The sequence below is a fragment of the Ursus maritimus genome, unplaced genomic scaffold (assembly GCF_017311325.1).
Source record: "Ursus maritimus isolate PB19 unplaced genomic scaffold, ASM1731132v1 scaffold_4, whole genome shotgun sequence".
Lineage (NCBI taxonomy): Eukaryota > Metazoa > Chordata > Mammalia > Carnivora > Ursidae > Ursus > Ursus maritimus.
In genome coordinates, this window is record NW_024426552.1 from 2,560,276 (window position 1) to 2,580,830 (window position 20,555).

Here is a 20,555-nt window from a genome sequence, read left to right on the forward strand (position 1 = left end):
CATGGCCAGAGGCAGCCCGTGCAGGAGAATTGGGGCGAATCAGGAGACCCTTCAAAGAGCAGAGCCTAGCACCCGAGACAATTTAGCACACGTGGGTGAACACAGGAGGGCTCTCAGCCCGGGGTGGGGCCACCAGCTGGCCCTCTTCTGGAGCCCTTCCCAGCCGCCTGTGTCTGGCCCATCCTGGGCACAGAGCCCATCTCCACAGCAACGGGCAGCTCCAGGCCCCACTGGGGCAGTGGCTGCAGGACATGGGGCGCAAGAGGAGCACAGAGCAGCCCCCAGCAGGGGCCTAACCATAGTCCATGCAAGGGACACAGACAGCAGATCCAAAGCCCCATCACCGGCAAACACTGCCAATCCTACCTGGCTGGTTTTGTGACCTGGATTTGAGCAAACGCTTCTTTGTCCTCCTCTCCTGCCCATCTTCCTGCAGCTTCCTGTAGGCTTTTTCCAGCACGTCATCCTCTGGAAAGAGGCCTAGGGACCAAGGCAGGCCATCAGGAGGCTGAGGGCAGGCTGGGGTGTTTTCAGGGTGCACATCCAGGGCCGCGCAGACCACGCAGGCACCATCTCCACGCACTGCGTGCCAGAAAGCCCCGTGCTCAGGCCCGCACAGCTGCCACCGGCTCCAGACCATGCGGGAGGTGAGGCGCCAGCCAGAGCCAGGCCCCAGAGCGGTCACACTACAGCGTCGATTCCCTAAAAAGCTTAGGCTGAGAGGGGACCAACGGTGGCGCGCTCCGCGTCAATGGGGGTCTGCGTGTGGAAACCCTACCGCACGAGCACGGTATTCACGCACGTCACCGCATGAAAACGTTACCCACAAACGCCAAGCTTGAGCTCACGAGGAGCACGACGTACTCAGCAGTACGGAGGGAGGGAGGACACACGACAACACGAGGACAGTAAAACGCCGATGGCAGAGCCAAGGTGGCGGCCGTGCGCGCATTCACCGTAGACCCCCGACGCTGCTCTACATCTAAAACCTCTCAGAGTGAACGGGGGAGAGGCCTGTACTCGCTCTTACGCCTTATTAACGGCTGCACCAGGCGCACGGGGAAGCGCCCAGGTCCGCTGCACCGCAGACCAGCTACGGGGCAGGCCAGGGAACTCACGAGACATGCAGGTTCTCGGGCCGCCCTGGCCTCCCAGGGCTTCCGGCACACACCGGGATCCGAGAGCCACTGAGCGGGGCGAAGACGAGCTGCAGAACCCCTCAGGCCCCCTCTCCCAGAGACAAAGCCCCGCCTCTGCCGCGACTAGTCCTGCTGGGAGGGCGACCGCGGGCGCAGTGCGCCCAGGAGGACAGCATCCCAGGCCAGGGTCTCAGCAGGAGACGCTCACCTTCCGCAAGGTCCTGCAACCTGAAAGGAGAGACAGGCGCTCACCACGGCCGTAGCTTCCGCTCGAGGAGGACGCGGCCCTCCCGTCGGCTGCCCGCGGGCCACCCTTGATGATGCCCCTCCACCTGCGCTCTGAGGGCGGGACAGAGGCCCCCCGAGACGGCTGGGACAGAGCAAGGGCAGCTCCAAGGGGAGGGGCAGGGCGGCGCCAGCCACCTTCAGGGCAACTTACTTCTGGATCACTTTGTAGAGGCGCTTCCGGTTCTGGGAAGGGGTGCCCTGCTGACTGGCCACCGCGAACAGTCTGCTGGCCACGGCCTCGTAGTCAAACTGGCACAAAGAGAGACGGCAGTCACCTCCCTGGTGCTCCGGGAACGTGCAGCAAGCAAAGACAGCACGTGGACCGGGCGCAGATCCTCTGGTCAGGTCACAAGGACACACCTGGATGTCCTCCCGAGTCCCCTCTGCAAACACTGTGTACAACACGTGAGACAGAGAACACGCTCCCCAGGGCTGCCACCACCATGTGAGGGGACCACCCAGGCCGGCCTCTGCAACTACACCCCCAGCAGCCACGTCAAAAGACGGGAAAAAGAACACAAATCACATTAATTTCGACAGATACTGTTTAAGCCAATACACCTAATTCTACTACTTTAACAAGTAATCAACATTCACAACTTATTAGTTAAGTATTCTGTTTCTGCTGGGCTCTGACCCCAAGCGGGACCCGAGGCGATCTCTCTGCGGCGCCGTCTCACCTGACCCCTGCTCCACGAGGCGAGCAGGGAGCACATGAAAGGCGGCTGACCGGCAGCGAAGCCCAAGCCCCATCAGCCAGCCCCCAGTCCTGGTTTCAAGGACTCCCGGCCCCTGTACGTGAGGGGGCCGGAGAGCCTGCTCTCCCGGACTTCAGAGGCAAAGCCAGGCCCACGAGCCCAGGCCACCCACCTGGAGGACGGGGCCCACGCTGTCCTCACCATCTCCTGGAGGCTCCTCATGCCTGTTGGGTGCAGCCCCACGGAGGGAGCCTGGAACAGAAGGGTCCCCGTGAACTCAAAGATGCACGCCCAGTGTGCAGAGGACCCCAACACAAACACCTGGGAACCAAGAATCATGTGTGCCAGGGCCCATGACCTGGGCACAGGAACAGGTGCAGGCTGGGGCAGGGTATGGGCAGCCTCACACGGAGGGGCGAGGTGCCACTGAAAGAGACATCTCAGAGGAGGTGGGCCTGAGCAATCGTCTTTACAGTGGAATTATGAGTGGATGTCTTACGAAGCCAATATAGTGTCAGGAATTCCATAATCAAGGAAGGGGAGCTAGGTCCAGCCACAGGGCAGGCCTGGATCAAGGGACCGCAGACACAGTGTTTCCAATCATTTGGGGTTTGATGTCACTGCCTACAGAACGGTTCTGGCCAACAGGCAGGCGAGTGCCACAGACAATGAGGACGGCAGGGCCACAGGCAGGCACAGTGGGGCTACCACCAGACTCCTCGATCTGCCTGTGTCGGGGTGACTCGGGCTGAGGGACAGGACGGGCAAGGGGAGCAGGACGGCCGGATGGAATACTAGGGGCATGGGGGGCGGGGGTGTGTGTGTGTGAACATTACCACCTAGGAGCACCCTTCAGCAGGGGTGTCAGAGTTGGCAGCAGGAAAAATGAACCCCTGAATCTACAGGGTCATATAACCTTTCAATAAGGGCTCTAAGACCATTCACTGGGGGACGGACAGTTTCTTCAACAAATGGTGCCGGGAAAACTGGACATCCACAGGCAAGAGAATGAAACTGGGCCCTTCACCCACACACAAATTTAACGTGAAGGAGCCAAAAGACCTATGTGTAAGAAGTGAAATAATAAAACTCTTTAAAAAAAGAAAAAAAAAGAGAGAGAGAGCAGGAGCGCCTGGATGGCTCAGTCGGTAAAGCATCTGCCTTCGGCTCAGGTCATGGTCCCAGGGTCCTGGGATCGAGCCCCATGTTGGGCTCCCTGCTCAGTGGGAATCCTGCTTCTCCCTCTCCCTCTGTCCCTTCCCTCACCTATTCTCTCTCAAATAAATAAAATCTTTAAAAAAAGAAAAGAAAAAACAGCAAGACCTTCACGAGACTGGTCGCACCAATGACTTCTCAGATGGGACACTGAAGATACACATGACAGGAGAACAAACCAACGGAACTTGAAGAAAATTCAAACTTCGGTGCATCAAAAGCCACTATCCAAACGGCAGCCCACATAACGGGGGGAGATACTTGCAAACCACAGACGTGACAGGGCACGAGCCCAGAACGCAGAGAGCGCGCCTAGCCCTCAGTAGCACACGACTCGCCTGACCTGAACGGACGTGTCTCCAGAAAGAGGCACGGAGCCCACGAGTGCGTGAAGACGCTCCGTGTCCCTGGCCATCGGGTCGTACAGACCCAACCACAGTGACACCCCCCCATACCCATGGGGGTGGCTCCTGACAATGGAACAGGACGCTGGAACCCTGCGCACTGCTGGTGGGTACGCAAACTGATGCGGCTGCTGCAAAACTGCATGGGGAGGGCTCAAAAATTAAAAAAAGAATTATGTGTGACCCCCCAATCCTACTTCTGGGTGTTTGCCCCAGAGAACTGAAGCAGGGTCTCCAAGAGATACTGTCACTCAAGCTCACTGCAGCATTACTCACTAGAGCCAAACCACGGAAGCACCCAAGGGTCCCTGGGTGGGTGAGCGGATAAAGCATAACCCGTCCTTACATACGGTGCAATGTTACTTAACCTTAAAACGAGGGAAGAAAGGGACACGTGCTAAGACAGGGATGACCCTTGAGGACATCATGCTCAGTGGAATAAGCCAGTCACAGAAGGACAAGCACTGTGTGACCCGCTCCCAGGAGGGACCCAGAGCAGTCAGATCCACAGGGACAGAGAGCAGAAGGTGGGGTGCCAGGGGGCTGGGGGGAAGGACGACAGGGTTTAACAGGGACAGAGTTTCAGTATGGAAAGATGGAAAGTTCTGGAGATGAATGGTGGTGGCGGCTACACAAGCTCATGAATGCACTTAACGCTTCAACATGGTCCCCGTCTCTCCTGCCCGTGAAGGCCACCAAGGAAGCATTGTTCAAGTCCCCCGGCCCACCACCGTCCTAAGTCAGAGTCTCCCAGAGCCTGGACCGTCGCGCAAGCTCTTCATCGGACATCTGAGCTTTCAAACAAGCCCCGAGAGTCTGAGGAGCCATTCTGAGCCACGGGGAGCGCTGTTGGATGCTGAGGTCACGAGCGATCCAAGCACCAAGCGGCCCAGAGGCTTTGGGTTTTGTCACCTATGCCCTGAGGCGGCGGCAGATGCAGCCACGAACACGAGGCCACAAATGGGGACAAAGAGTCATGGAACCAGCGGCTGTCTCAAGAGAAGATTCTTAGGCCTGGTGCCCGTTCAACTGTGAAACAGACTTCCGCTGGTGGCATTACAGACAACACGGAAGAACACCCTCAAGGACGATCTCGAACACTATGGGAAGACCGACCAATGACACGACTGAGTGAGGCAATGGCAGGAAGAGAGGCTCAGCTCTTGAACACCTGATGACCGTGTCTACATAGACAAGACTGTCACTCAGAAATACCAGACTGTGGGGGCGCCTGGGAGGTTCAGTCGTTAAACGTCTGCCTTCGGCTCAGGGCGCGATCCCTGGGATCAAGCCCCGCATCGGGTTCTTCCGCTATGAGTCTGCTTCTTCCTCTCCCACTCCCCCTGCCTGTGTTCCCTCTCTTGCTGGCTGTCTCTCTCTGTCAAATAAACAAATAAAATCTTTAAAAAAAAAAAAAAGAAGAAGAAAAAGAAGAAATACCAGACTCTGAACAGCCACAGCTGTGATGTAAGGAAAGTCCTATCTTAGCAAGACATGGAGAGTGCCTCCTCCAGCCACAGAGGTCAAAGTGATTCTGGAAACTTCGGTGGTGGCCGTGGAGGCAGTTTGGTAGGAATGACAACTTTGGTCGTGGAGGGCACTTCCGTGGGTGAGGTGGCTCTGGTGGCAGTCGAGGTGGACGTGGTGGCTGTGGGGCTGGCTCTAACAGATGTGGTAACAACAGGAGGAACGCTGCAGCTGGCGAAAGCTGTAAGGACTTTGGCAGTTCCAGCCATCTTCAATTCTGGACCCACGAAAAGAGGGAAGTTTGGAGGCAGGAGCTCGGGCCCCTGTGGTGGTGGAGGCCAATTACTTTGCCACCACGAAACCAAGGTGGCAGCGGAGCTATGGCAGCGGCAGGAGCGTCTCATCACTGCCAGGACGCGGAGCTGAGCAGGAGGAGGGCCGGGGGGAGCCACGGGGTGGGGGGAGCCACAGGGGGGGAGGCACGGGGAGGAGCGCAGGGGGAGCCACAGGGGGGAGCCAGGGAAGCTACGGCTTACAAGAGACCTGGGACCTCAGCCACGCACCATGGTGGCAGGGCCGAGTGGCTGCAAAAAGAACACATTCTAGACAGCACTTGTATGTGTGGGCAAAGAACTCGAGGCCTGGATTTGTGACGAACGGTACAACAGAATATTTTAGTTTCTGTTCTGTAGAAAGCATAAAACATTCCAACAAGAGGTTTTAATGTAGATTTTTTTTCCCACCCATGCTGTTTTGCTAAATGCAATAGTCTGATCACGACACTGAACAAATGTGTCTTAAAAAAGAAAAAAAGGTTAACGTAGTAAACTGTACATAATACGCATTTTACCAACAAAAAAAAAAAAAAAAAGAGTGGGAGGCAGGGAAGAGTCCTGAAACCAGTGGAAGACACACCCCTGCAGCCACAGGACACAACCCAGACCACGGGCCACGTGAGATCAACCCATATCCCACAAGGACCACATTAGCATCAAGACTGTCAACAGACCAGACCGGAGCCCAGGCCCTGACCCCGAAGGCCTTCAGTGGGGACACCACCCGTGGCATGTTTCCCGTGGCAGGCTCCGTCCATCAGCTCACTCACTGCCCCCGCCCAGCGGGCACCTCCTGTGCCAGCGTTGCTCCCAGTGAGGGAGACAGGGTAGGAGCCGGAAGGTCCAGATGGGCCCAATGACGGAGGGTGGGGACCAGAGAAGAGGGGTGAGCTGGGCGGAGGCACTGGGGAGGAACGGTAGGTCACAAAAGAGCCAGGGAATCAGGACAGCATCCTGAGAACTGGAGGCCGGGGGGCGAGGACCAGGAGAGGGAGGCCACACCCTGGCTGCCAGGCCAAGGACAGATGCCGGGGGCAGGCCGAAAACAAGGGGAACAGACGAGAGGCGAATGCAGGGACCCCCGCAAGCACAGCAGCTTGCTGGGCCAGATGGGCGCCCTCCCACAGCTGCGCTGACCCTCCCCTTCACCTGACTCCTTGGACGGCACGTCCCACTCAAGATCACCATCCTCCGACTTGCCATCCTCGTCTTCCTCCTGCGCGTCCAATTCATTCATGAGGTCTTCGATGGCAAACGGGGCCTGTTCCACGATCGCTTCAAAGATGCCCCGAGTGATGTTATGTAAAACCAGGGAGCTGCGGGGCAGCAGGCGCCGAAGCCGGCCCGTCAGGCTGGGGGCGCCCATCACCCCCTGCCATGGCAGCAACCCCTCCAGTGACCCTGTCACACACACGCAAATCCTCCTCTCTAACCGAGAGGGAACAGCGATTTCCCACAGACAGTCATCCCGAGAACCCAGTGAGAAAGCAGCAGCAGGCCGGAGGAAGCCGCCTGCCACTTACTCCGGAGTCCAAGCAGCGATCGTGCAGAAGGGCTCGATGAACTTGAGGTTCTGCTCTGCTGTCAGCTACGGAGAAAGAAGAGGGAGCTGCCTCAGTCCCTTGTACGTGAGCGCAGCGGGGGGGGCCTCAGCCGCCGCCCGCAGCCCACTGCCCTCACCTCGGCGGCGCCCACTTTGCTCAGCTCCTCCAAGAAGATCTCAAGGAAGTGGCTCTTCACCCCGCTGGGGGCCTGGCTGTCGGGGTGCAGGATCTCTGTCGTCAGCAGCTCCAGCAGCTGCTCGATCTGCCTGGGGAAGGCAAGAGGCCGGTACGGCAGGCAGCCACAGTACGTCCTCTCCTACTGGAAGCTCTGACGGGAACACCATCACAGGCCAGCGCCCCACCCGCCCGGGAGGCGACCTGGTCATCAGGGTGTGTTCCAGCACAAAGGACGCATGATGCCAGCTCCGTGAGCACTGTCGGCACCAGCACACGTGGGAAGACCGCATCTCGGCTACAAAGGGCCGGGTGTATACACAGTCGCACAGACCTTCCCTTCTGTGGCTTGGTCCACAAGTGGAAGGAGAAAGGCCTGTGTGACAAGAGGCTGCACTACCGCGTCTTGCGTCTCCCTGTCCTCGCGGGGAACGGCCCAGGAGGGCACACCAGGGCAGAGCAAAGGCAAAGAAAGGAGACGGGGAAGAGCTGCTTCCCCGGTCCCACTGCATGGAGCGCGTGGCCCCGGGCCGGCCACGTCTGCCCTCCCCCGAGCGTGCTGGTTTCAGTGGTCTCAGAGATCAGAGAGCTCTGGCGACCAGTCTTTGCTGGTCTACGTGCACCGGGTGCTGATTAACACACCTGAACTCTAGAACATGCCTTCCGCAACGAGCCCCGGGGTGGGGGGAGGTGGCTGCGCGGCAGCACTGGGGATTCACAGGCCACGGAAGGGAAGGGATGCTGTGTGCCGCTCAGGAAAAGGGAGCCCTCCTCCCAGGCCAGTGACAGTAACAAACATCTACCAACCAAGCAGGGCTGGGCTGCTGGGCGGGAATGGGGACAGGCTACAGGAACAGAGGGCGCGGGCCAATCAGAGGCCACCAGCTTCTTCAAAAGGATCTCCCTGCGTCTCTTACCGGCAGCGAGGATGGAACTACTCTCGTAATAACAAACCAAAAGAGTTAACAGAAATAAAACACCACTTCAGCCTTCGGTTCTGCTCATGCACTAGCCACCTAAAGGGACCCAAATCCTACGTCCTGATACAGTGAGACCCGTGGCCTCGGCGCATCACGGGAAATAAAGGGTGAAAATCAGGTGCTGGTGCACCTTGCCCTAAACGTGAAGTCACTTCTGCTAATTCCAAACTCAGAAGAACCCAGGGAACTACAGGCCACTCCTGCTGACCTGTGTGATGTGGGGATGAAAGCAGGTCAAGGGCAAGGACGTAAGCTTGCCCCCTCCCCCCAAGACCGCCCACCGCCCCCGGCTGGATCGTGCTCTGCCGCAGCAGCTAGGTCGGTGGCGGCTCAGGCAGCCGCGCCCACGGACTGGAGAGAAGCTGGTCTAGCGTACGTTTCATTACAAAGCCATGCAAAACATACCATTTCCAAGCCTCTCCCCCCCCACCTCCAAAACCACGCGGTGAGGCGCAGACACGCCGGGCACCTCGGACGTGTCGTCAGTAAAATAAAAAAGCAGCCTGCGGATAGCGTGTTGCCGCCGCCGCCGCACGCAGAATGCGGCCACATTTGAGACATTGCCATCCGCTGGGGGCTCGCGCTGCTTTTCTTTCAAGGTTTCATAAAAGCTTCCTGAATTCCTTACACTGGGAATGTGTAACTCGCATAATTAGAAAAAAACTGTAAAGAAATGAAACTTCCATTTTAAAAACTTTAAAAGGTGAACTCAGAAACCCATTTGGAGCCGTGATCTCGGCCTGCCTCCCAGACGTACAGAAGCTGGCTGCCACCTCCACCAGCCACAGCTCAGCCAGCCTCGCCCCAGCGGGCTCCCGGGGTCCCCCGAGGCTGGAGGAGGAGCTCGGGCTCGGCAGAGCCCCACCGGCCTAGGGCGAGGGAAAGCCCAAGGCTGGCCACAAAACGCAGGCCTCTTAATTTGGGGGACATGGACTACCCCCGTCACAAGTACCTCTGTCAAAAGTAACAAGTCTGGATGAATTAACTATTTCTAGAGCCAAAGCAAATGCCACTGATAAGAGAGCTGAGTACGCCATGTTATACAAAAAACAAAACAAAACAAAAAAAGGCAAGCACCTTTGCTGTACGTCAATTACACTGAAAAACAGTATTACGATAACAAGAGAACTCAATTAGGACTCACAGTCACCAGCAAGGACTCACCATCAAGGTCGAAAACACTCATTCTGGGAACACGCACGCAAACTACAATTCTAAAAACGCCTTCATTTTAAGCACCATCGGGTCACCCTTTAACGGAAAGACTGACATGTCTTTATGACAACTAAGAGAAACATGTGACCCCAACCCCCCAGTGACAAGATGATGGGCTTGCCCACGCCAAGCAGCTGCTCTCGGGACGCGCCACGAGTACCAACCTTTCTTCCCACCCCTGCGTCTTCAGGGCCTTCAAGGACTCATTCAGGACCATCCGCATGAGCTGTGGCATGAACGGAGACCCTCGTTAGTGGGGCACAGCCCCGACCTCCCCAGAACCCCCTCTGCCCCCAGTCATCTCTGCAGACCAGAGCACAGAGCCGGCCCTCCAGAGCTGCTGGCGGCCAGGACACCCGCAAACGTGTCGCTGCCCCCAGGCTGGGATACTCCCCCTTCCAAGGGCACCAGGAATTCTGGCTCACAGCAGACACATCGGGGAGCAGCTGCTGTGCCGTGAACGAAAGCCAAACGCACTGGTCCTCACTGCAGGAGCAGGAACAGGGACCAAAGTGCCTGTCCCCTGGGGGAGGCCGAGCCCCTCGGGGGAGGCTCCTCTGAGTGCTCGGAAGGACTTCTCTCCTCAATAGAGAGCAAAAGTGTTTGCTTTCTCTCTCATCCCCAGGAGGGCAAACTCCCCCCTTTAACACTCGTCCTTTACGAGAAATCCCCCCTCCTGCCCCGACTGCCTGCTTCCCCTCGACAACAGCTCACGGCTTCTCCAGCCAGTTTTCCTACCGTCCAGATGTGAAGCAGCACCCCCCCAGAGGGGCCCAGGAGTGTAAAGTGACAGAGGATGCACACGGGGATGCGTTTCCTGGCCGTCCAGTGTGCACAGGACACGTGGGCCCAGCTGACACCACTCCCAGTGCCTGCAGCCGCCAGAGGCTTGGCCTCTCCAGGGGGCTGTGCTGGGTGCGGTCACACGGGCCGCACAAAGCAACGGAGGCCATCTTATCAAGCACACAGCAACTACACCTCAGGGGAACTCCTGTCTGGTAAACCCATACTTTGTGAAAGTGCACAGCCTGGCCCCTGCTCCCAGCCCCAAATGCTTTAGTGTCCATCCTCCTCCCTTCCTGAGCTCCGTGCCGCACCCACTAGCTGGTCCTCACCTTGACTTCCGAGACACACAGTGCCCACCTAATCCTGGACCAAGTCTGAGCTGGGAGCTGACCCCAGTGGCATATCACGAGTAACTGCAGCCCCAAAGGCAGCTGTCCTCAATGAGACCCAGCCAATGCCCCGTTGGGTCACCTGCTTTCAGACAGCAATACTATCCTAAGCCCCAGTGAATACCGATGCAGGAACAGGAGTGCAGTTCAAATGTGGGGTGGGGCTACGGAGTCTGTAATCTCCAGTTTTCCTGCGTTTCTGAGGGCAAATCGGTAACCTGAATTCTCAGGAACGCAGCATCAGAAAGAAAAGGGGGATTCTGCATACAACAACTCCATGAGCCATCCTCACCCAGAAGAAAGCACCTTCCCAGGCTGGGCACCCCACAGGTGGACCCGAGGGTCTATGACTAGGGCATGAACTCCATGCAGGTTTGCCGGCACTCATGGGCTCGTGCCTTCTCCAGCAGGGGTGCAAGGCTGCAGCCCCGCTCCCCCCAGATGGGACATTTTAATCCTCCTCCTTTGCACCGAAACCTGTGCGCTGTCTCAACGCTCAGCTCTCTGCACACTCGCCAGCCCTCGGAGATGGGGCAAATGCCGGGCGATGCTCGGCCCGTGCGCCCCACGCAACGCCCGGCTCCCCTCACAGCCCTCGAGACTTACGGGTCACAGTCCTCAGGGGCACGGCCCCGCCACGGCAGGAGAGGCTCAGAGGCCACATCGCTCGGGCCGTGCCCCCAGCTCCCCCAGTCCTGCCCCGTGCCCGCCACCACCAGCACGCCAGAGCCCAGCACCGGACGCGCGGCCCCTCACCATGTAGAACTTATCCAGGCGCAGTCTGTCGATGCCCGTCCACTCGCGGTTCATGGTTTGCCAGAATGTCTGAAGGAACAGGTGCTCTGAAGGAGGAAAAAAGGCCAGAAGAGAATCATAGGGGAACAGGGAAGCTGCTCTGGGAAGTGAGATGAGAGAAAATGGAGAAACTTGCTCAGGACATCACATGCGGCCAACCTCTGGGGTCCTCAGCCCAGTCTGCTGAACTCAGAAGGGGTGTCATAGGGGCGCCTGGGTGGCTCAGTTGTTAAGCATCTGCCTTCGGCCCTGATCCCAGGGTCCTGGGATCGAGCCCCGCATCGGGCTCCCTGCTCAGCGGGGAGCCTGCTTCTCCCTCTCCCACTCCCCCTGCTTGTGTTCCCTCTCTCGCTGGCTGTCTCTCTCTCTGTCAAATAAATAAATAATCTTAAAAAAAGGGGGGTGTTATAAACTGGGCTTAGAAATGGGGCTGGGACAAACCTCAGAAAGAAAAACAAAGCAACCTTAATGTGCGGCCAGGTTCTCTGAAGAACAGACACAAAGAGCCGGCAAAGCCACCAGCGAGAGAAGCAGCTGCCCAGGGCACCTCTCCCCTCCTGGCTCGGGCTGGGGACCCTGCCTGACCCCACGCCTGGCCCCACTACATCCACAACCGGATCCGATAACGCTAGGTCAGACACACAGTGCTACAGGCTAACCTGTGTCCCCAAACTCATGTCAAAGCCCTAAACCTAGGACTTCGAATAAGACTACATTTGAAGATGAGGTCTTTAAAGAGGTAATTAGGTAAAACAAGGACACTGGTGCGGGCCCTCCACCAGTGTGACCGGTATCCTTATAAGAGATGAGGACACAGACCCGCACAGAGAGATGAGCCTGTGAGGACACGGGAGAAGATGGCGTCTGCATGCCCCAGAGAGAGGCCTTGGGGATCCAGCCCTGCCCACGCCTGGACCCTGGGAAACAAACAGGGCCTCTCTGATCTCCTGTTACAAACTTCTCCAACAGCAAAGGGCTGGTCAGACGGTTCAATAACGGGCAAGCCCGAGTTCACTGACCTATTCAACTGTCACTGGTGACTGCTTTACACCTGGCCGCCTGCGGAGCACAGAACTCTTCTGCAGGTTCTCAGAAGGTAAAAATTATGGCAGACGGACCTCCACTAACAACTCAGATGCTAACGACATACTCCCAAATTGAGACAGTGGTTACTATCCCCGATCACCTACTTAACCGTAACTGAACTAAACCCAACCACCGGGGGCAACCGGGGCCTCACCAGCAACAGCCACAGCCATGTATGCCAGGGGCATTGGCCCACCGTGGCTGCCCCCCACCCTGAACGTCGGAGGGAGATGCCCGGGCTCTACCCCCAGAGCTTGATTCAACTAAATATAAAGGTGTCTAAAGATGCCCAAGTGATCACAGGCAGAAGGGTTGAGAACTACGGATCTTGAGCAGGACGAAAACGAATGGGTCGGGGAAGCACACTGAGGGAACGCTGACATCAGGTGACTCGGTCCAGCAACTTGGCAAAACCGCACTAGATTTCCATTTTCATTTTAAAACGTAAGATACTGGTCCTTCAGCCTCGAGCTGGGTCCAGAATGGATAAACAAGTTAATACCGCTGGACACTTAGTACAGCGTTTCACCCATCAGTGCCAGCAGATGCCAGCCAGGACAGGGACTTCCCTCTTGCTCTAGGTCTTGGAAGGCAAGCCTTCCCCGTCCGGTAGCCAACTCCCAGCAGTTTTGCCCTTCCCAAAGGGCTTCCCTGGGCGCGGGTACTCACGTGCCTCTGTGGTCTGAAAAGCATGGATGAGCTGGGAAATGGTCCTCCCTAGTTCCTCCTGGGTAAGAAACGGTAAAAAAAAAAAAAAAAAAAAAATCCTCTCTCAGACCCTGAAGAAACATGGTCTTACAACAAGAAGCAACAGCAGAAAGACAACCACACTAAATCTCCACTCGATCACGAGAACCAGCTCCCACGGGCCTTTCTACCCAGCGTGCTTCAGGTCTGCAAGCTGCACTGTTGCGAAAGGCCTCCCCGCAGCCAGAACCAACAGAAGCGCACCACAAGCAAGGGCAGCCACTGCCCCCACGACCAGGCTGAGCCTCGAGCACCGGAGGCTCAGTCAGTGGACAGCAGGAGAGATGGGGCCACCTGACCAGCCGGAAGAGACCTAGTGGACCCCCAGAAAGTACTCGCCGCCTGCCTGTTTCATTGTGCCGAGCACCCCCTAGGGCACTTGCTGAACAGACAATCCCAGAGCCTCCCCTTCGTAGGCACCCTATAGAGCACGCGAGTCTGCATTTTACATAAGGACCCTCAGCACCCAGATGATCCTGAAGAAAGGTAAACAATTCACTCTGACAACACTGTTTTTAAAAGGCCAGCAATCAGGACACCTGGGTGGCTCAGGCAGCTGGGAGTCTAACTCTTGGTTTCGGCTCAGGTCATGATCTCAGGTCATGAGAGCAAGCCCTGCATAGGGCTCCACAGTGTGTGGAGTCTGCTTGGGATTCTCTCTCCCTCTCCCTCTGCTCCGCCCCATGCACGCTTTCTAAATAAATTAATTAAATCTTAAAAAAAAAGAAAAGCGAGCCTCTTAGGGCAGTGAAACTGCACCGTAAGACCCTGTCCTAGCAGATGTGTGTCACCGCACACTTGTCCAAACCCAAAGAGCACACACACTAAGGGTGAACCCTCACATCCACTATGGACTCTGGGGGACAGTCTGTGTCAGGCAGGTTCATCGCCTGTAAGGGACATATGGCTCTGGTCGGGGGAGCTGTGCACATGGGGGGAAGGGGATGCACGAGAGCTCTTGAACCTAAAACTGCTCTAAAAAATAGTCTGGTTTTTAGAAAAATAGTTTTTAAAAAAAGCTAGCAGGAAAAACCCTTTTCTCAGCAGACCTGGGCTCTGTGCCTCAGTTTCCCCCGTGTCAGCGCTGTCTGCCACCTCGGAAGCACACTCATGCCAGCAATCACCCTTCATGACGGTGCTCACCTCAGCAGCAAAACACACAGTCTCCCCAAAGGCCTCGGCCCTCTGACCACAAACAGGTCAAGTGTCGAACCTATAAAACTCCACTCAGCGTCTTTGGCTACGTTAAAATGAGGGTCAACCACGTGCCCATCTGTCCCCCATGGATGCTCCTGCTCCCGCTGCTTCTGCTACCTCCTCATACACTTACCTGGAGAAGCGGCTTGTCCTGCATCCACATGCAATAAAACAGTCCTTTCCAGACCTTCAGCAGCTCATCATGGGTGAAACCACCTGTGCCAAAAACAGCACCACTCAGACAAAGCAAACCCAACTGTTGAGTGCCAGGAGCAAAGCTACAGAAACGTGAGTGCCTGAATTAGATCAAAGTGCTCTCACTGGAAACATACCTGGCCCTCCCCTCTCCTGGAGGCCCTCCCCTCCCTCTCCTCTACCCTCTCAACTCAGAACCTGCTGGGCCTGTGGCTGTAAGTATTCCCCCAGGTAAGGGCCACAGCGTTACTCAATCAACACGAAGAATCTGCAAGTGTCCATATCCAAGTCACCATATTCCACTTCTGGACACTGAACATTGCACGGATTTGCTGGTGATAACTCATTCAGCTCTACACTCTGGGGCTTGTGCACTTTTCTATGTTATGCTTCACATTTTAAAAGGAAAGATTAACTCATTCAAACTAGTAAGACACACAGGCATATAAAATCACTTGAAATATTTACAGAGGTCCTAACTATGTGTCTGGCACGCTGTTCCTGAAGCAATGGTTCTCAGACTTTAGCACCAGGATGGGAATCACCTGGATGGTTTCTTAAAACAGGCTGCTGGCCCAACCGCCAGAGTTTCTGACTCATTATGGCTGGAATGGGACTCATAACTTGTACTTCTAACAGATGTCCGGGTGATGCTGACGCAGCTCATGGGGGCCACACTTTCAGAACCAGCGTCAGAGTGACCAGTTCACTAGAAGCACGTCCTCTGTCCCGGCGGAGCCTCCGCTGCCATATAACTCAGACCACAACCCACTAATTATACGAAGAGAAAACTGCCAACAGCAACAAATGCCGCTCCGAGCGCCCAAACAGCGGGTAGCAGGGAAAGCAGGGTATACGATCAGAAGAGGATGCCGGCCCCCGGGGGATTGTGGGGGGGGGAAGGGAGGCAGCGCCAAGGGCTCCTGGGGCAGGGGATGGGGCTGTGGGAGGCACCCTCGTAGGACCCACGCGCACGGGCCTGACCACGTGGAGGACCCACGTGGTTCGGAGGCCCCACCACCACCCCCGACAACCAGCGCCTCCGCCGCCCTCTGGCCGCCCTGCGCCCCCCGCCCGGCCCGGCCCGGCCCCGCAAAGTGTCCCGGCCCCACAAGGCGCCCCGGCCCCGCCAACCCCGCACCAACCTGCGGCCAGCTGAGTCCTGGCAACGATATATTTCCGGAGTCTCTTCACCGCCCGGTCCCGGGTCACCTGCTCGTTTCCGGCCAGGCGCTGGGCCAGCTGGATCTCTGGTGGGAGCTGCGCGCGCGGAACCATGGCGAACGCCGCGGACCCCTGGGCTTCCACGACCACGTCTTTCCACCGGAGCGCGCATGCGACGTCACAAGACTGCGCCGGTCTCGGTTGGGCGTGCGCGTGACGTCACGCGTGCGCGACGGCCTCTCCCGGTCCTCGGGCAGCGCCGCCTAGCGGCCGGGCCCGGTAATGGCCGCGTCGGCTGGTTGTGCCCGTGTGTATTCTCTCTGAACACTCGTGATTAAGAGCGGTCATTAAGCGTGCGCCTGACTGTTCGGGGACTGTAGTTCACCCCGGCCGGTGAGGGATGGCTCTCAGCACAGGACGCCAGCAGGGCAGGAGTGCTAGCAGCGGAGAAAGACCCTGTGCGGCCCCCCATGAGCCGTTCATTCCGCGAAAGTCATCCGAAGACGCCACGACAGAGGGACAGGGTGGCGCGGGCGGGTTTCAGCTGCGCCCCAGTCGGCCCGCCGTGGCCGGGGCGCCCTCACCCGTGCCCCGGTGCTACTGAAGGGTCTGTCACAGCCGCTGACTTCACGGGTTAGGAACGGAAGCCCTGGCGCCGGCCGGCCGACCGCTGCCTCCCGGGACTCGAGGGGCCTGGACCAGGAGAAGCCGGACAAACTCGGATGAACTCCTCCCAGGAGAAGCAGATAACGCAAGAGAGGAGGGTCTGGGAAACGGAAAGGGAGGGATTTAGTTTGGGTGCCGGCAGCCGGCGGAGGTGGCCGACCTCTCCGCCTCCCGCAAGATGGACGCGGAGAGTTTTCTAGAGAGAGGGTCAGGGGTACGTGCGAGAGAGCGGACAGAGAGTGCGTGATCACGGGTGGGTTCTGTATGCGCTCAGCCCACGATCGTGGGCGGGAAGGGACGTGTGGCATGTGGCCTTCCAGGTGTTCCGTTGCTATCCGGGCTTTTCCGGTCCGGTGATTACAACGGTCTGGCCATTGTCGGTGTCTCAAGAAAGTGCGATAAGAAGTGACCGTTGGCATCTATAGTGGAGCAAGAGCGCTGGCTCACACCAGCATCCCTTGTGGGGCAGTCCCGTCCGAACCTCTCCCAGCCTCTAGGTCTGCACCCCTGCTCTCAGGATGTAGGGGAAGGCTACCCACAGTGCATGAGAAAACCATTAACCCAGGTCTGGGACAGTTTGCGGACAGCTGTCCTGATGTCTTCACAAAGTTCATGTCATAAACGAGGACTGAATGAATGAATGTATAAAGGAGGAGGGAATGCAACATACAAATCTTGATTGAACCCTGGTTCAAAGAAAAAGCTAAAAAGTCATTCTGGAAATAATTGAGAAAGCTTTCATACAGACTATGTGTAGATTATAGTCCAGGATAATTGTTTCTTTTCTAGGGTGTGACAGTGGGTTTTTGTAGAATGAGATTCTAAGGAGAGCAGTCAGGACTAAGTCAACTCTTTTCTACACAGGTAAGACGGTGAATATTTTCAGAGTTATGGGCCAAACAGCTGCTACTGTGGGCAAGAGCAGCCATAGACAATAAATGAGGAGCGTAGCTGTGTGCCAGTAAAACTTTGTTTTCAAAATCAGGTGGTATGTGGGGCACCCAGCTGGCTCAGTCGGTGGAGCTCTCAACTCTTGATCTTGGGGTCATGAGTTCAAGCCCCATGTTGGGCATAGAGCTTACTCAAAAACAAAACAACAACAACAGAACAGAACAGGTGGCGTTATGGATCTGGCCCACAGACAGTAGTTTGCCAATACCGGATGTGGAAGAATTTCCTTACTTTTAGGAAATAACTGCAGAGTGTTAATAGTGAAGTGTCCCGATGTCTGGAAGTTAAATAATCACACATAGTAAATAAGCAAATATGGCAAAATGTTAGCAAAGGCTGACCTAGGGGCAGGAGCACAGGTGTTGCCCTGTTTTTCCAACTTCCTCTGTTTTTGGAGATTTTCATGACAAAAAGTTGAGAAACAATTTAGAAACTGGTTTTATTTTTTTTTTTAAGATTTTATTTATTTATTCGACAGTGAGAGAGGGAACACAGGCAGGGGGAGTGGGAGAGGAAGAAGCAGGCTCCCAGCAGAGGAGCCTGATGTGGAGCTCGATCCCAGGACCCCGAGATCATGACCTGAGCTGAAGGCAGACGCTTCACCAACTGAGCCACCCAGGTGCCCCTAGAAACTGGTCTTAGAATGAGCTCTCACCGACTGTTTAGGTGCCATCTATAAATAGTGACCCTGTGAACAAGGCCAGGTCCGGCAATGAAGAGACACACTTGTGCACTATACAAAGGGCAGCGTGATGAGCTGGGAACAGTCCTAAAGCAGGAAAAAGAAGACAGAAGACAACCAAGCCTAAGAAAAGAGCAGTTTGGGTCGCCTGGGTGGCTCAGTCGGTGAAGCGCCCACCTAAGGCTCAGGTCATTGCTGCAACACCGCCCGCAGCATCACAGCGCTGATTCAGGAGAAGGACGAGGGGCAGACTGGTTAGCTTGCGAAAGAGAGCGTGGGTGCAGGGGACGACCGCCAGGTGAGCCACCGCCAAGAGTGCGATCGCCCGGACCAGCTGCAACCTTGTGAATTTATTGGTAATAAACAATCAAAGACAATCAAGGGAAGAATCTGTAGTACGTCCTAGTGAATAGTAGTACGTCACGGGGAAGGTCACGGGATTAGATGAGCTAACGTTCAGCAAGTGAGGCCCGTGCTTAAACATGTTTCTATGGACCCCGTGGGCTATTGTCAAGAGCAATCAAGTTTCGGTTGGGGCAGCATTCTGCCCTGAGCGAGCTGGGCGTTCCTCACCGCTGTGCTCTGACCTTTACGCGAAAGCCCGCAAGGTCACAAACGTGTTTTCCTGTTATATCCTTAGCATAAGCTCTCGGCCAGGGGCTGCTGCAGGTCATGATCCCAGGGTCCTGAGATCGAGCCCCACATCGGGCTCCTTGCTCGGTGGGGAGCCTGCTTCTCCCTCTGCCTCTCCCCCTGCTTGTGTTCTCTCTCTCTGTCAAATACATAAATAAAATTTTAAAAAATAGCAATTTTAATAAACACATAATGGATTTGTGACCTGAAATTTCATCAAAATAACTCAATGAAATGCACCAACATATACTTTAAAAATATGCTTTACAGTACAACACATATTGGATGCTAGCAGCTAATGAAAGAGTTGCATCATATCCAGTGTACCTAAAATAAACGTGCAGAGCGATGCCCTCGGGCCCCCTCCTTCTTCGGGAGCTTTGTACCATCACTTTGCTATCAATCAATAAACACTGCTTTGCTGCCCACCAATAAATAAATCAACTAATTTAAGAAAATGTGCAGGGCACCTGGGTGGCTCAGTCGGGCATCTGACTCTTGATTTCAGCTCGGGTCATGATCTCGGGGTCCTGGGATCAAGCCCGGTGTTGGGCTCCACTCTCAGTGGGGACTCTGCTTGAGATTCTCCCTCTCCCTCTTCCCCTTACCCCCATGCTTGCTTGCACTTGCTCGCTCTCTCTCTCTCTTTCTCTCTCTCAAATAAATAAATCTTTTTAAAAATAAATGAATAGGGGCGCCTGGGTGGCTCAGTCATTAAGCATCTGCCTTCAGCTCAGGGCATGATCCCAGAGTCCTGGGATTGAGCCCCACATCGGGCTCCTCCGCTGGGAGCCTGCTTCTTCCTCTCCCACTCCCCCTGCTTGTGTTCCCTCTCTCGCTGGCTGTCTCTCTTTCAAATAAATAAAATCTTTAAACAAATAAATAAATGAATAAATTATGAATGCAAAATATGCTCTATTATGAATGCAAAATTACCCCTCTTTAGGAAACTTTTCAAAGTCTGGTGCGCATTGCAGGCAAGAACCAGCAATGGATACTAAAATTAGTGGCAAAAGTATGATAGGAAATATGATATTTAGAGAGCCTCGAAGGTACTTTCTGGTTACAATAGGAAAGTAGTAACTCTACGGTGGAGAAACCTGGCAGACAGCACTCTATTCAAAGGGGAAGTCAACCTCACCAGTGGGAAGACACACGGGTACCAGGTACCCTCAGTAAGATGCACGTAAAGGACACAGCATCACTGCGGTGAGAAGAAAAAAACCAACCTCTCTAAAGGCCTGATAGACAAGGGGAGCCAGTTAAGATTTCTGTCTAAGTCAGCATGACTGCACATAGACTTTGTTTCAACCTAAAGCCTGACTTCTGGCCCCGCTACTCACGCATCATGCACCTGCTTCGTGAATGAGTCAGCTGAAGGACGACCGCCTTGTCCTTGAGATTCCCATCAATGCCCCTGCTCCCCACGTTCCTTTATGATAAAACTCAACCTGATCATGAGGAAATATCGCCCAAGCCCCGAAGAGAATCAGTCCTCAAAAAAGATGATCTGTACTCTTTAAAAGGATCAAGGTCCTGAAAGACAAAGAGTGAGAAGCTGACTGCTCAGCAGTGTGGGAGGAGCCCGGACCAGAAAGATGACTTTCCCTGGACACTGGTGAGTGAGTCAGTTGTGTGGGCCAGCTCATCTGTTGTAAACCAAGACTCTGTCCTGCTTCTGAAAGCTGCTGTTTCTGCTCATGTACCATGCCCACATTTAGCTTACAGAAACGATACTATCTTCGGAAACTAAAATTACTTCAGTATAAAGTTTTAAATATTAGGAAAAAAAAAAGTCTGGCAGG

The 20,555-nt window shown here is 55.6% G+C and overlaps 1 protein-coding gene across 2 annotated transcripts in view; it reads right to left on the reverse strand.

Moving 5' to 3' along the window:
* Positions 1-16,524, reverse strand: part of RRP1 (ribosomal RNA processing 1) — a 35,008-nt gene extending 18,484 nt beyond the window's left edge. The window contains exons 1-12 of one of the 2 annotated variants that reach the window (XM_040621853.1): positions 15,800-16,524; positions 14,593-14,675; positions 13,185-13,242; positions 11,391-11,476; positions 9,624-9,685; positions 7,227-7,356; positions 7,070-7,134; positions 6,696-6,862; positions 2,298-2,377; positions 1,579-1,676; positions 1,348-1,367; positions 367-480 (exon numbers count right to left, since the gene is read on the reverse strand). In XM_040621853.1, the coding sequence (XP_040477787.1) occupies positions 367-480; positions 1,348-1,367; positions 1,579-1,676; positions 2,298-2,377; positions 6,696-6,862; positions 7,070-7,134; positions 7,227-7,356; positions 9,624-9,685; positions 11,391-11,476; positions 13,185-13,242; positions 14,593-14,675; positions 15,800-15,932 (1,096 nt within the window). In that variant the 5' untranslated portion in view covers positions 15,933-16,524. The remainder of the gene's footprint in view (positions 1-366; positions 481-1,347; positions 1,368-1,578; positions 1,677-2,297; positions 2,378-6,695; positions 6,863-7,069; positions 7,135-7,226; positions 7,357-9,623; positions 9,686-11,390; positions 11,477-13,184; positions 13,243-14,592; positions 14,676-15,799) is intronic. The other variant, XM_040621852.1, reaches the window with a different exon arrangement.
* Between the last annotated feature and the right edge of the window lie 4,031 nt (positions 16,525-20,555).